A 16,632-nucleotide genomic window follows, 5' to 3' on the forward strand; every position below is an offset into this window, starting at 1 on the left:
TTTGCCATCCACTTTTGCTGTGAAAAGAAACTGAAAGCAAAAGTTGGCCAAGTTTTCCTTTCATTTCTGAAGTAAAACTAAACCTTGAACCATAGCAGATCTAGCTGTTTTCAGGAAACTTATGGTTGGAGAAGAATCACCACGGTTTGAAAAAAGGTCAGTTTTGTAAATAATGGTTCATTGCTTTTATTCAAGACAGTAACAAGTTGAAGTCAAAGGAAGGATCTGGGGATTCTTAGCTAAGAGAGAAGACGAAGGGGGATATGACAGCTGGTTTTAAACAATTAAACTGCTTATCTTGATCTCAGATAGCAGAATAAGGAGTAATGGATAGAAATCACAACAAATTTAGGCTTGATGTAAAGAAAAACTTCCTAACAATTAGAATTTCCAAAAATGGATTGAGCTGTCTTGGGGGGTAATGAGTTCTTTATCACTGGAGGTTCTCAGGGAAAGTTGGATGACCATTTGGGGTCCTCCATAGAGGGGAGTCCTGTCCTAATGGCAGGTGAGAGTTTGAAAGTAACAGGACCAAGGCATATGCCAAAAGAAGGGGAAGCCAGTTGTGGAAAGGGAATCAAAAGATAAGGTGCCTACAGGAGAAATAGAGTTTTCAGTGAAGACCAGAAGGTAGAAAGAATATAAAGGGAGGAGAACTAGGATGAAGGGGGATTTCTTAACAACAGAGGAGGGTTCAAGAGGGAAGCATAGAAGACAGGGAAAGGAAGGGCAACATAAGGTCTACATTTACTGAGGGGTGAGGAAGTTTGTCTTAGTCCTCATACCCTTCTCCTTGTTCCAGGCACTAGGGATATAAAGAAGGAAGAAATGATTCCTGACTTCAAGGAGCTTAGGGGGCAAAGCAGTTCACATCAAAATAAGGCTGGCCTTCTTGCATGGTGACATTATAACCAAAGTATTTTCCCCTATGCTCCCTGAGTTTCATCTTTTCATTCTTAATATTGTCTAAAGTCGCTCCTCCCTTCTTTCTACTCCAGTTTCCCCAGGTATTGGGATGTTAGAATAATCCAACCTTACTAATTTTTTAATTTAATTTTATTAAGTTCACGCATCTTATCTCTTGAATAGAGAGGGACATAAAACTCAAGTGAGCCTGCCTTTCTTCTGTCTCTTAAATCTTGGCAATGATCCTATCCAAAACTAATAATATTCTCATTGTGATTAGATAAAAATATTCAATATGTGCATTAATGTTTTAGTTTTAATTCATTATAGCCTAGTGTTCCCAAGCCTTTGCTACTTACTAGTAGATGCTCACACTGGCTTGTATATGCATGCTATAAATTCTAACTATAATAACTGATTTTGCCAATGACAAGCAGAATCACCCATACCTATCTGAGAGACGATGAGTACCATATCTCGTCCATATTCCTTCTTTCCCATAACAATCCAGCTTTGGCAACCACTGGGCCCTCTTTTCATTCCTTCCTTTGCATTCTTAGGGAGCTGCTTTCCTATGAGGAAATTAAAATAACCTTTGTGATCAACAAAGCATTTTCCTCACAAAAATCTTGTAAAGTTGTCCTCCCATTTTATGAGTGAGCAAACTAAGGCTCAGAGAGGTTGGGTGACTTGCTCAAGGTCACACAACCATCAGAGCTTGGACTCAAACATACATCTTCTGACTCCAAATCCAGGACTATTTCCATTATACAACATATACAATACAACCTCTACACTTTGCTGCTAGTTAATATCTCCACTCTCACCCATCTCATGTCAACACATGGGCTTTGGAATGAGCCTGGATCAAATGCTTTTGAAATAGCTACATTCACTTCTATACCATACTAGGGCCATAGTAGAGTCTTGCCATATTATTGATTCTACAGTTAGAACACATTATTGGTTAAATAAGCTTTTGTGGGCAAGCCTTGGAACCTAACCAGCATTTATAACACTTGTTCTACAAGAACACGTCTTCCAAGTTCCCAATAGAAATTTTAGAGGTGAACTTTTAGATCATAATATGTTCATAAAATTGGAACCGAACCAGCATTTGTAACACTTGTTCTACAAGAATATGTCTTCCAAGTTCCAAATAGAAATTTTAGAGGTGAACTTTTAGATCAATATGTTCATAAAATTAGAGATGTCTATGGAGGTAAATGATAAATACTAGTAATGAGAGTGCAGAGAGGGAAGGGTTAGGATCTGTGATTTTGTCTGCATAGAGAGGTCCCAATAGACACTTGCTCCACTGGAAAATGATCCATAATTCTATGTAGCTTATAAGCTTGGAGAGCTAAGGTTCCATTTCTTATCCAAGTTAAACATCTTTAGTTCTTTCCAATGATCCTCATATGAGATGGGCTCAAGGCTCTTCACTACACCGGTTACCCTCCTCTTATCAATTGTGATTCCCAAACCTGAACATAATACTCCATATAAAGTCTGATGAGAGTACAATAGTATTTCTTGTTGTTCAGTCATTTTCAGTTATGTCCAATTCCTTGTGACCCCATTTGGGGTTTTCTTGGCAAAGATACTGGAGCAGTTTGCCATTTGCTTCTCCAGCTCATTTTACAGATGAGGAAACTAAGGCAATCAGGGTTAAGTGACTTACCCAGGGTCACACAGCCATTAAGTGTCTGAGGTCAGATTTGAACTCAGGAAGAGGAGTCTTCCTGACTCCAGCCCTAGCACTCTATCATCTATACCATCTAGCTGAGATCTGCCGTAGGACTATCAACTCCTTATTCCTGAAAGCTAATGCATCCCGAAATTATATTAGGTTTTTGGACTGTCATATCATATTCATTTCTCATGTTGAGCTTGTAGTCCTAATTGTTTTCAAACAAGTTATCTAAGTATGCCTTCCTTCTCTTATACTTGTGATATTGATTTCTTGTACCAAAGTAAATTCCATCTCATTAGAGTCAGCCCCCTCCGTCTAGACACTAAGCCTTTCACTGATTATTCTCAATTTATTTTCAACCACTCTTTCTTATTATATACATTTATTATACATATAAATATGCATTATGTAATATATATTTATATTTCTTATAGAATTTGTAAATAAACTTAAGAAATTTCCATGGCAAAGACATTAGTGTTTTTGATAACATCATTGTGAAACTTTACATGGATCAGAAATAGCTGAGTAGACAGATTAAAAAGCTTTATACTTTTAAATTAAACTTATTGTTTTTTTAAAAAGCATTTGTTTTAGAGCTTAAAGGAATTTTAGGGATCAACTAGTCTAACCTCTTCATTTTATAGGTGAGGAAATAAAGGCCTAGAGAAGTAAGGGGCACCTATGTGGCATAGTAGATAGAGAACTAGACTTGGGTTCAGGAAAACTCATCCTACTAAGTTCAAATCTGACCTCAGATATTTAGTAGCTGTGTCACCTTGTGCAAGTCACTTAGCCCTGTTTGCCTCTGTTTCCTCATCTGTAAAATAAGCTTTAGAAGGAAAGGAAATGGCAAGTCACTCCAGCATCTTTGGCAAGAAAAACCCAAATGAGGTCAACAAAGAGTCAGTCACAAGAAGTCAGACACAAAGAGTCAGACAGGACTGAAACCATCGAACAACAACAAAAGAGAAGTAAAGAGATTTGTTCACACAGTTAATAAGAAGTAACATTTAGAAATCTTTCTTTTGACTAAATGTTCAAACTAAAAAGATTTACTTGCATTTATATGATTTCTCAGCCTCACAAAATGTCTCTTATAGTGAAAATTTAAATGCTAGGGAAAACATCTTTAATATCTTGCTAAAAAAGGAAAGGATATATTCAATGAGACATAATGCATCTGACACTCAATGTCTTCTTTTTGCCTTCTAATTTTACTTTCCTCAACTGTTTAGGTTAAAAGATGCCTCTGACATTAAATAAAGAGATATCTGAAGAGGAATTCTATGGACACTTTTGCAATATAAAAGCACCCCACCAGACTTTGCTCTGCTTTAGTCTGAAAGAAGACAATAAAACACTTTGGAAATTATGGGGCCATGCTTACAATAACCCAGGCCAATGCCATGCTGAAATCCTAGTTTTAAGGGAAATTGAAGACTATCTAGAGGCAAATATTCCTAATGCTACAAAGTACAGCATTACCTGGTTTCTTTCCTATAGCCCCTGCCGCTGGTGCTGTGATGAAATAACCAATTTTTTAATGAAGTCTCAAACCAAAGTTGAATTTAACATCAAAGCAGCAAGGCCATATTATCTCGATAAGGATGAAATTCAGGAAGGTTTAAAAATGCTCAAAAGACTGGGTGTTGTGATCGAGATTATGGAGTCCAATGACTATGAAGAATGTTTGTACTTATTTGTGGATCCTTGCACCAAGTTCACTGCGTGGCCAGATTTAGAAGTGCGAAGTATAGCAAATAAAATGATACTTCATCATTTATTGGCACAGGTATATTTCAAATTAATCATATTAACCATATTAATTAATCAAATTAACCATAACCTTATGTCTATTTCATATGGACATTCTATGTGCAGAAAACTATGCTGGGTACTGGGGAAGAAACAAAGGTTAAACAAACAAACAAACAAAAAAGCATCTCTGACCTCTTGGGGCTCACAATCTAGAAAAAAAAAGGATTAGATAGATAGATAGATATAGATATATATAGGTATATATATATATTTTTTTCCCAAACCTGTGATTTCATCAGAACAAGGAACTCCCAGTGTGGAAACTCACTCTATCAATATAGATCATCACTTCATCCGTAGTTTGTAGTTGTGAGCCATCTGGAACACTAAGGTTGAGTGAGTTGGCCGTGATCACACATCTTGAATGTGTGAAAGCCAGGGTTTATTTCATTTTTTTTTTAATTCCAAGGCCAGCCTTCTATTATGCCATACTGCCTTTCCTGTATAGAGTACTCTGACACAGAAGAATATATGAATAGTATTTAGAGAAATGCAAGGCAAATATTGAAACGGGTTAAGGGATGGGAGGGAATTGTTATTGAATGGGACAGTAGGAGGTACAGGATCAGGGAAGCTTGCATGGAGATGACATTCGGACGCTGAAGATCCTTGCTCGTGTCCTCAACTTCTGAATGTGAACTCAGTGTTGAGGCACCGAAAACAATACTCCATCTTAATCTTCTCCTTCTGGGTTGTCCATAGACACCTAGATCATAGAGAATTGGGTCAGCCTAAAAGGATATAAGAGACAGTGTTCGGCAGGTCCTGGATATATGAAGGTTCTTTCATATATCCATCCACTGCCCCAAATCATGACATCAAAAAATAATGCTTTCAAATTTTATAAATGACAACAAGCTGGCTAATATTGATTGCCAAGGCCCTTGGTAGATGAGATTGGAGTTCAAAATGACAGCAAAAAGTTATATGTGGCCAAAGTTAAATGACCAACTCTAGATAAGGGGAAAAAAAGGTTTATGGAGTTGAACATGCCAGATTGTTTAGGAGCACAATAGTAATAAACAGAAACAGGAAGTAAAAAGCAAGCTTTGTATAAGAATAGTGAAGGAATCCTAAGCTTTGGCCAAACCCATACAATGTAAATGTCTTCAGAATGAAATAGAAAACTTGAAAAAGATCACAGGGAACAATAACATGGAAAAACTTACATGAACTGATGCAGAGTGAAATAATCAGAATCAGAAGAATAACTTGTACAGAATATCAATATTATAAAAGTGAATGCTGTTGAGGATTTTCACAAACTGATAAAGAATGAAATGAGTAGAACCAAGAAAACAATTTGCATAATAACAATTCAATAAAAAAAACTTTGAAAGTTGTAAAAGCTGTAAAAACTATGATCAATGCAATGATTGTGTACATTGATGACTACGGAGAACCAAAGATGAAATATACTATCTATTATAGAAATTGATGGATTTGGGGTGCAGAATAAGGCATATACACATACATGTGTATATATAAAATACACACTATATATATATATATATATATATATATATATATATATATAGAGAGAGAGAGAGAGAGAGAGAGAGAGAGAGAGAGAGAGGGAATACACAGCCATTGAGGGAATATATGTTTGCTTGGCTATGTATATTTGTTACAAGAATTTTTTTTCCTTTTCTTGACTATATATATTTGTTACAAGAAATTTTTTTCCTTCTCTTTTTTTCCCATTGGAGTAGGGGATAGGGTGGGAGGGAGAGAAAATAGATTTCTGTTAATTTTTTTAATAGAGAAATGAGGGAGGTGCTATAGATGTGAAATGTTGTACACTTTTAGACAAGGTCACAGTGTTATTAGTTTTATTTAACTCTTTTTTTACAAGAGAACTCTCATGAAGTAGGAATAATCTATAAATGCATGTAATATAAAAACAAAACACATCAAAAAACTTTTTTTTTGAAAAAAGGAAATTAAAACTTAAGGAAAAATATTAGAGAGCTTAGAATCATTTAGATCAGAAAAGAGAAGGCTTAGAGTAAAGTTAATGACAGGATTTTTATAAAGAGGATGGTAATTAGCTATTCTTTTCTCTTTCAGTTGTTATGTTTTTAAATTATGCATATTTTCTTAACAATTTTTAATTTCTTCTTTCCAGGAGGACAACAGATTAGATAACCAGTTGTTTCCAACTGATGATTCTTCTCCAGGTAAGGTCAACAAATTAACAATCCATAATGTGTAGAGGAGTGAATTTTTAAAAAGGAAGTGTGCCCTAAGCACAATGAGAAGTTAAAATTCACTCAAGCTTAAGTGGAATTTCTTCTAGACATTTATCTGACATATACCTTGTTATATAACTCTTAAGGTATATACCCTGTGTTCCTGAAGCTATATTTGTAGCAGTGTAAATTCCTAGAGTATGATAACTTAACTAGTGAAATATGCATTATGTGTGAGGCTGATAGAGTTTTAAATACATATTGTTTAGTAAATATTTCTGATAACCATATGAGCAGTGATGTCTCTTAAATTGATCATCATTTATAGATTTGTAATTAAAATGAATAAGCCCATCCAACTCTGAAGAGTTTCAAAAGCACTACAAGCCAAAGATTAGAATTATTCACTCAAAATTTCTTCTGTAATTTAGAAAAGATGAGAGAGGAAGCATGGGTATTATAGTGACAATGACTGATGATATAATGAGGTGATTCTTTTCTTAAGGATCATACCAAAAGAAAGTGCCAACACTTGCTTAGATATTTAAGTGAATCAGTGATTTCATCTATGTGGCCATTCCCTCCAATGGTGAAGCTACAACTTTTCCATGCCTCCTTATTTTATGTAATTCTAGTCCATATTATTCTGCAATCCTCCCTAGCGCAAAAATTCTAATACGTGTGTGTGTGTGTGTGTGTGTGTGTGTGTGTGTGTGTGTGAGAGAGAGAGAGAGAGAGAGAGAGAGAGAGAGAGAGAGAGAGAGAGATGGATCCTTTCAGCAGTCTGATGAAGTCTATGGAATCTTCAAACAATGTTTTTAAATGCATTAACTAACATATGAAGGATTACAAAGGAAATCAATTATATTGAAATATTAAAACCAAGGTCATAAACCCCAGGTTATGAAACCCTGCCCTAAAGGATCCACCTCATATACTGGATGACTTTCTCTTAATCTTTTCAGGTTTTAAGCATGTCAATGTAGTGGCTCTCTACTACCTTTTATTCCAATTATGTGTTATCTCCTTTTCCAAGTGATTTCTTTTAAGCCACTTAACAGTATTTCACATTTTTATAGTACTTTGATCTTCAACAAAACACTTTACATACAATATTTCTTGATCTCATTTACACTTCTTCCACTCAACTCATTGCTAGTAATTGGCTGTGGCCTACTTACACCCTTCCCTTTCGATTTCGAAATCTTTCGATTTCCCTTGGGTACACAGACAATTTTGATGTTTTCAAGATCAAAGTACTCCCTGATTCACGACCATATAGCCTCACTAGAGGACTTTAAAGTGTACAGGTAACAGAAATGCTAAGTGCTCCAGTGATATATGAAATAATTAATAAGACTCAAATTAAATACTAACTATAAGTCTAAACTAAAATCTTAACCCTATTTGCTAAAATCATGAGGGAAAAAGTAGAATATTACTTAGAGTCTTTTAAGACTTGCATTATTAAGACAAACCATTTGTTTTAAATAGGTTATGACTTTATTAAAAGTCTTTAGTACCACAAATAAAAGATAAATATTTGAATTCCCACATGCATATTGAAATACATGCATTTTGCATTTCATAGAAGGAACCCAAGTCCAGTCAACACATTCTTGTAGTAAGATATGTAACCAAGACATAGGATCTCATTTAAGCTAACATGATTATTATCCTTCACAATAGTGGTATAAGTGGAATCACAAACCATAAAATTTTCTAATTGTTCTCCCCACTAGGGACATTAGCCACTATTAAGGCAGGAAGGCAGGCAGGGAGGGAGGGAGGGAGGGAGGCAGGAAGGAAGGAAGGAAGGAGTGAAGGAAGGAAGGAAGGAAGGAGGGAAGAAGGGAGGGAGGGAGAGAGGACGCAAGCATTTATTAGGTACCTACTATGTGCCAGGCACTGTACTAAAGCACTTTCCAAATATTATCTCATTAGATTGTCCCAACAACCTTCCAAGGTAGATGCTCTTCTTATCCTAATTTATTTGGTTTGTAGTTGAATTCAAAGATGGATAAGCTGTCTAAACATCACATTTGTAATACTGCTATCCTTGGAAATTCATGCCATGGGATTGAGTGATAAGTGATATTACAGCATTAAAAATCCTTTTGGTATTTGGGTAACAGAGCTCCCTTAGACTGAATCCAAAACAGGTCTGATTTATGAAGCATGAATTTTCCTTCTAAATAGAAAACGGTTATATGACCATTCCAGTGTGCTTACATTATAAATATGTTAGTTGTTTTGCTCAAAGAGTATGGTATTAAGTTAGAGTCACACATGATTATAAAAAGTTACGTTTGGTTGTCCCAATTTTAAACAGGGAGGCTAGGTGGTGGAGTGCATAGATGCTGCACCTAGTGTCAGGAAGACCTAAATTCAAGTCCTGCCTCAGACACTAGCTGTGTGACCCGGACAAGCCATCTAACCTCTGTCTTCCTCAGTTTCCTTGTCAGTAAAATGGGGGTGATGATAATACCACTTATCTCTCAGGATAAAATGAAAAAAATATTTGTAAAGCACTCTGGAAACCTTGAAGCACTACATAAATACTAGCCAATAATAATAATAAACATCAAAATTTTCAGGGTACCAAAGGGAACTGGAAAGACAGGTGAAGGGTATGGATGGGCTGCGGTCAATCACTAACAATGACTTGAGTAGGAGAAGTGTACATGCTATCAAGAGATATTGTATGTGTTGTGTTTTGTGAAGACAAGCTAATAAGAACGATAAGAATAATAATACTGGAGTAGTGAACGCTGTAATCCTGCTACTACCATGCACAGCTAAAGAAGGCCTGAATCAGTACAAATAGAGATGCAAAGTTACGAATTAATGCTGTCTAACTGAGCTTTTTTAAAAAACACCTGATAATCTAGCTTGTTTCCTATAAAGAAAAGAAAGGAAAACAAACCATGGTGACTTTCCTTAGTAGGTGTTTAATAAATGCTTATTGATTAGTTGGCTGCTTAATTGGCTGTTGAAAAAATTAAGTAATTATTGTTCATCAGTTGTTTTTCAGTCATTTCTGACTCTTCGTGACTCCATCTGAGGTTTTCTTGGCAAAAATGTTGCAGTGGTTTGTTATCTCCTTCTCCAGTTCATTTTACAGATGAGGAAACTGAGGCCACAGGGTTAAGTGATTTCCTCAGGGTCAGACAGCTACTAAGTGTCTGAGGCCAGATTTGAACTCAGGAAGAAGAGTCTTCCTGACTCCAGGCCTATCTACTATGCCACCTAACTTCCCTAAGCAGTTATTCCCAGGTTTAAATTATGAGGTAATCCTTAATCCTTGGAATAAATTCTGTTATGTTGTTTTAAAATTAATTTTCTGTTAGCAAAAGGCAGGTGCTTCTAATTAAAGTAGAAACCGATTGTGAGTTAGCTACACAATTCCAATGCAATGCCCTAAAATTCCCTATTGCAGAATAAATTTCAATGATGATTCCATTTTCAAAATCAAGCATTATTCTATTATTCTAATATCTCTCTGAGATGACATTAATTGAAAATTTATAACAACTTTTCTGGGCTGAGCTTAAGGTCACCTTTATACTATAGGGAAAGATGGAGCTTGGTAAAGTATTTAAATTGAAGTGGAATGCTTAATTAATAATAACATAGACTTTAACTTATAATAACATAGACTTTCTGTTCTTAAAACACATTGTGTGCAAATGTTTACAACTATAATGAATGGATTAATAAATATTTCAAGAAGACTCAGCAGTCCCCTAAGCCAAATTGCTAGTCCTCAGTCTGAATTAGATATTGAAAGAAAAACTTTGTGGAATAAAACAAGCATTTCCATAACATAGTACAATTTTAAAAAAAAGAACTGAACATGAAACTGCAAATCTACCTACAAACACCATATTAAGGAAGATTCTATCTGTATCCAGAGAAAGAACTGATAAATAAAACTTCATTTTTCAAATCTATAATTCAGATTTTCCATAGATCCAAAGTGCTCTGAATAAGTAAGTTTTCACAATGTGATGCGATACAGCAATCAGTAGTACTGGGAGATTTCAATGATAAGCCATCTCTGAGTCACCATCAGATACAATCTAGCTGTTGTCATGATTTCTTTTAACATGTTAATACCTATATCTGGAAACAAATTGATAGAATAAGAAAAAACGACTGGGTGTGCTCTTGGAGAGGCTCAGAGCTTAAAGCTAAATGCTGCCATTGGGGAAGGAGGGACAGAGAGAAAAATTATTTTAGTTGCTTTCGAAAGCCCAGGGAAGATCTGACCTGACCTACCTTTCCTTCTGGATGCCCTGAGCTATCTTTGAAACTGGGCCCGTGCTGGGACTGCTGTGTCCTCAAAAACCCAGAGCTAACCAAGCCATCACCAAAATAGGGAGCTATTCGGTCTCCTCCTCCCTCTACTCCCAACATACCGACAGGGCATTTTGACACATTTGAAAATGTAATCTGTTTTATTTGCCAAAAGCAGAAGGACATGGGGTCCCTGACAAGATGATTTACTTAAATGTACTATACTAGAGCCAGCCTTAAGTAAGGGAAACAGCTATGACCATGCCCTTCCTCCCAGAGAGTCATGGAATCTAGAAAATCTGAAATAGTCTCAACCTTTTGGTCGGGATAACTCTTCTGCAACAGGGTAGGCCTATACCACTGTACAAAGGGAGATTATCCATAGACGCCTACTAGGACAGATTATTATATGTATTGTCAGAAGTGGGTCACTGTATCAGGTGTTTTTCTGCATAAATAATTTTCTTTGTCACAAGGGAAATTTCAAAGGAAAGGGGAGAGAATGGATGGGTGTTGGTGAAAGGACTCTGAAGCAAAAAGAAAAGGCATCCATAAATGCATTTTTTAAAAATAAAGTATAGCTCCAATGAGTGTTCTGTCTTTGGGGAAATAGGCCCTACTCCCTTAGTCACAGTAAGTGGACAAATCATAGACTGGAAGCAACCTTAAAGATCATTTAATCCAACCTACTCATTTTACACATGAAGAAACTGAAGCCCTGAAAGGTCAAATGTTTTGCCAGAGATCACACTACTAATTAATGACAGAGCTGAGAATAATACAAGTGTGTATTCCCATAAGTCCCACCCAGTTTAGTGTCCATGGGTCACCAGGTCCCATAGCATATGATGACATCTGTCTGTCCCTCTCCATCTGTTTGTCTCGATAGCTGGCTGGCTGTTTTCTTTTTGCAACATAGACTTGCCCAAGGGAAAGGGGGAAAAAAGAAAGGGGGCAAAAAAAGAACTGGCTTCCCTTTCTAACACCTTTTAAATGTGTTCTTCCCAAAGCAATGGCTATGGTTTTAAAACTTTATAACTGAAGGTGTAGAGTAGGATAATAGTCATAGTTGTATTCACAATAATTCATGTTCAAATTGTTATAAACAGGTATGTAATTATTAAGAATAACTCCCAGCACCTATAAGGTACAAAATGCCTTGTCTCACAGAAGCCTTATGAATCTTGACCACTTTGACACAGCTGTGAAGTGTCAGAGCCAGGATTCAATCAAGAAAAATTTGTTAAGTACCTACTATGTGCTAGCCACTGCGCTAGGCACTAAAAAAACAAAGATCAATGTAAACCAGTCCCTACCCTCAAGGTGCTCATACTCTACTAAGAGTGGAATCCAAATCTCCTGACTCCAAAGTCCAAATTTTTTCCCTTATGTTACTATACCAAGAGAGACTGTTCCGGAGCCAGCCTTTGTTAGAGAATATAGCATACATTAAGTATGCCTACTATGTGCCAGCCAGGCAGTAGGGATACACAGATTAAAATGAAACAGTCTCTGCCCTCAAGGAGTTTACAGTCTCCTCCACCCACCTTACCATCTGGCCACACTGTCCTCACACAGGATGCCCCCCATCTGACATGGTACTTTTGTACTAATCATGTGTCTGGCACGTTCCCCTCATCCCCTCAGCCTCAGAGAACATCTAGGATAAAATGCTTTGTTATTCAGTTATTTCAGTTATGTCCTACTCTTTATGACCCTATTTGGAGTTTTCTTGGCGCAGATACCGGAGTGGTTTGCTATTTCTTTCTCCAGCTCATTTTTACAGATGAGGAACAGATGAGGCAGAGTTAAGTGAATTGCCCAGGGTCATACAGCCAGTAAGTGTCTGAGATCAGATTTGAAGTCAGGAAGATGAGTCTTCCTGACCCTAGGCCCTGTACTCTATCTACTGCATGATAAAATGCTACTTTCTACAGAAAAGCTACTTTCCTGCCCACCTGCTTCCAGCTGCCCATCCTTTTCCCACTAAGGTTATCTTTCACTTCCTCAGTGTGTATATTGTATATACATATTTTAAAGCACATATTGTCTTCCCCATTAATCTTTGAGGGCAAGGACTTTTATTTTATTTTTTGCATTTTCTTTGTATACACTGTGCTTAACACGTGGTCTGTCATATAGCAATACTTAATAAATGCTTGTTGATTGATTCTCAAGGAATATCACATATAAGTTTATACAAAATAAATTACAAGAGTGAGTGAAGAACTATAGCTGGGAGGATGAGAAAAGATCCCTAGTGGTAGGAGGTGGCATTTGAGCTAAGCTTTGAAGGAAACCAAGGATTCTAAGAGGCAGAAAGGAGTGTGCTCTGAGAAATAGGAAGGAGTGCACTCTGAGAGGCAAGAAGGAGTGTATTCTAGACTTTGGGGACAGCCCATGCAAAAAGATATGGAAAGGGAAATAGAATGTTTTGTATTAAGGAACAAGGAAAAGCAAGTTAAGCTGGATTATAGAGTTGCATGAAGGGAAGTAACATGTAATAAGCCCAGAAATCCCAGAAAGATTTTGTTGGAGCACAGGGTCACTTGTAAGGCCACCCTGTGTCATGGACTACAAACATGGCACTAGAGTAAAGCTTCAGTGAGACTTCTGAAGAGCAAAGAGAGTAATTGCTTTAATTTTGGCATTTAAATAATGAAAGATGGTAATGATACATGTTCTTTGGAAAAACATTTTAAATCAATATCCTTAGGTATGTATATTCTCTTCCACAGAAAAGAGCACGCCAAAGGAAGAAAAAATGTTTTTTATTCAGCCCCTTCCAATAGTAGGCTGTTGTTAGGGTGTGGCTCAGAGGAGATGGGTTTCCCCAAGAAAACATAAGCCTTATCCTGCAGTGAGAATTGCTCTCACCAGCTGTTCATAAGCAGCCAATCCGATGGCTTCGTTGTATCTTCCAAGAAATCCAGCTACAGAAAGCAAACATTAGGGTTATCCATTTGAGCTAACCAGACGTAACCCCTCCAGTCCTGAGCGTCTGTCTCTATTTAATGATGCTTGAGCTGCAAAAAACAAATGCCTTTTAGGAAGATGAAAGGGCAAACATCTACTTTCAACCATTCTGACTTTTTGATGGTATGGGTAGTAATCTTATTTTGCCAGATTTTATCATCTCTTTTTAAAAATCTTAATTATGCACACCCATAGAATCACAACCTGCTTCAAGTCCAAGTCCCTAAAACAGGTAATTAGCTGGCACTTAGTAGCAGCCTAACTAGATTAGAATTAGGATTGTATTTTATTTAAGCCTGCACAGTAGACACTGGGCAATGTTAGAACATGCACAAAAAAAGAGTTCCAAGTTCAAGTCAGATCTCAATCCATCAATGTGGTAACTCCCTTCAATGATATGCATCTTAGCCCATCCAAACCCATACTTTCAGATATTTTATGTTACTTGTGAATGTCTTTCTATAAATCCTCGATAAAGGACACACCTGATACTCTCAAGGTCTTCCTTCAGTTCTTTGAACATTTCATGGGTGCCTCTAGGCACTGGAGAATTATTAAATTATTAAAAATATCAAAATACTTTGTATGAGAAGGGGCCTAAAAGATCCCATCAAGGACTTATATAACCAGAAAAAGAATCAGGCTGATCGTGTAGTGAAAGTGAGAGATATGATGGACAGTTTATACTAATCCAAGTCACTGAGTCAGTGTTGACTAATTAATTTGGTCACCCTATTTCAATTTTTTTTAAGCAGATGAACCTACACACACTAGTCTGGTTAAGTCCAGTGCCAAATGACTTTGGATCCAGTGACTATCACTTATGTAATGGTGCGCCCAGATGACTTCGTTCAGGGCAAAAAGTTCTGTTTGAAAAGAGCAAAGCTTGATTCACTTGAGAATAATCATTTTTTTTTATAATTCATTCTAGTTCACACTGGATTACCATCTGATTTTGAAAGCCATGCCCTGGTCAACAAGCTTCCACCAGAAGATCCGAACAAGACACCAGATAAGAAAGATGAGTTTTCAGACATAAGAACGCCACAGAAAACATGTTTTCCCCCAAGAACAAGAGAAAATGAGAAAGAAGTCAAAAGAAAACTCTTCTGAACAAATGGAGCTGCAATTTTTTTTTGTTTTCCCCCAAGCACTACAAATATGTCATTCCATGTTTTTAATCAGCTTTATATTTTATTTGTAACTTCACTGATTTCTCACTTGGTTCGTTATATTTAATGATTTAGTTTGAAATCGTGGCGATCAAGGGGATCTGAACATTACAGAATTCTGTAACCTTCGATATATACTTTGCACAAGCTTTCTCTTTCAACCTATCATACTCCAACTCCTGGGCACCCATCCTGCCTATTCTTGGAATTGCTCCTTTCTTCTTCTTGCATTTCCTATACGGTACAGATAAGATTCCCAAGGCAGTTGGTGCTGGTTACAATTCCGCTTCCTTGCATTTGCTTTAGGCTCCGATTGAATTACTTGTAACATGATTGAAAAGCATGGCATTATTTGAGAGACCTTATTGGTGAATTCAGTAATGATTGCCTGAGATTAGAACGCTCTATAATGCCTTGTTTAGGATTGGATAACTTCGTAATACTAGAAATTAATTGGTTCTGGGCTGTGACTTTGGCTAACTCATGGTACTAAAAGCTATATTAACACTTGCACTTTTGGCCCTCCTCTTGCATTACCTTACCTTGGACAGCAGCTCCAGGTGCGTGTCAGGGAGAGGAAGGAATCTTGAAGCATCAGACTCCAAATTCAACTGTAGCATTCCTGAAAGTGATAACAACACCTTCCTGATATTTTGCCACTACACGGAACACTGTTAGCTGCCACCCAAAGTAGACTATGCAGACACAACCCAGTGTTTGGGAATTCTGAGGGCTAGACATAATTATGTTGATGTAAAACATATATGTGCCTTTTGAGTAACTTTACCAATGAATATCTTTGATCAACCAAATAAATGGTGTCTTGACTTTTCTTTTGGCTCAAACCCAAACTTTGAGACAAAGTCCTATTGGACTGGTATAACAGAAATAGTGAGCACCTTGCTAGTTTTGTCAGGCAGATGGAGAAATTGTGTTGAGGTTATCACTTTTAAAATTTTCATGGGTGATAATTTATATTTTTAATTTATAACTGTTGGATTAAAACTCAAATTTTGAGTTAGTGCTATAAGTTTCCAGTCAAAAAGTGACCTTTTCTATTATTTCTGGAGTATAAAATTCTATATCATTATAATCTAGTTTTTTGTTGTGGACTCATTTCAAAGTCTGGTGAAGCCTATGGATTTTTTTCTCAGAAAAATGTTTTCAAAGGAGTAAAATGCACAGTATTACAAAGGAAACCAACTACATTGAAATACAGTTATCAAAATATTTTAAAAACTACCTCACAAACCACATGTTAACAACCTTTCTGATCACTACCGATTTTGAAGAGTTCTTTCATATCACTGGGTGCTTAGTAGAAAAATTAAGTAGTCACAGGTTGATGTCCAAGGTATTATGGAGGTAAAAAGCCATCTTCCACCTTAGAAAAGGGTTTCCTTCTACCTACAGAAATATCTTGGAGAAAAACTCCTTCTCTGATTAAATATATTTTAGGACAAACTTTTTCAAAGCTGTTTCCAAGACTTTAAGCCCTCCTCCTAAACATTTATTTGTGGGGATTAAAATTGTGCAACCAACAATAAAAGAGACTGAGGCAGAGCTCTAA

General features: G+C 36.6%; 1 protein-coding gene across 1 annotated transcript; it reads left to right on the plus strand.

The window, feature by feature from the left end:
- Window positions 1–91: 91 nt before the first annotated feature.
- On the plus strand, window positions 92–16,150 carry LOC118845436 (single-stranded DNA cytosine deaminase-like). Its single transcript, XM_036753343.1, has 4 exons — window positions 92–156; window positions 3,841–4,397; window positions 6,552–6,603; window positions 14,822–16,150. Exons 2-4 carry the CDS (start codon window positions 3,849–3,851, stop codon window positions 15,001–15,003), a joined length of 783 nt encoding a protein of 260 aa, XP_036609238.1. The 5' UTR covers window positions 92–156; window positions 3,841–3,848; the 3' UTR covers window positions 15,004–16,150.
- Window positions 16,151–16,632: the final 482 nt, after the last annotated feature.

This window comes from Trichosurus vulpecula, chromosome 4 (assembly GCF_011100635.1).
Source record: "Trichosurus vulpecula isolate mTriVul1 chromosome 4, mTriVul1.pri, whole genome shotgun sequence".
Taxonomy (NCBI): Eukaryota; Metazoa; Chordata; class Mammalia; order Diprotodontia; family Phalangeridae; genus Trichosurus; species Trichosurus vulpecula.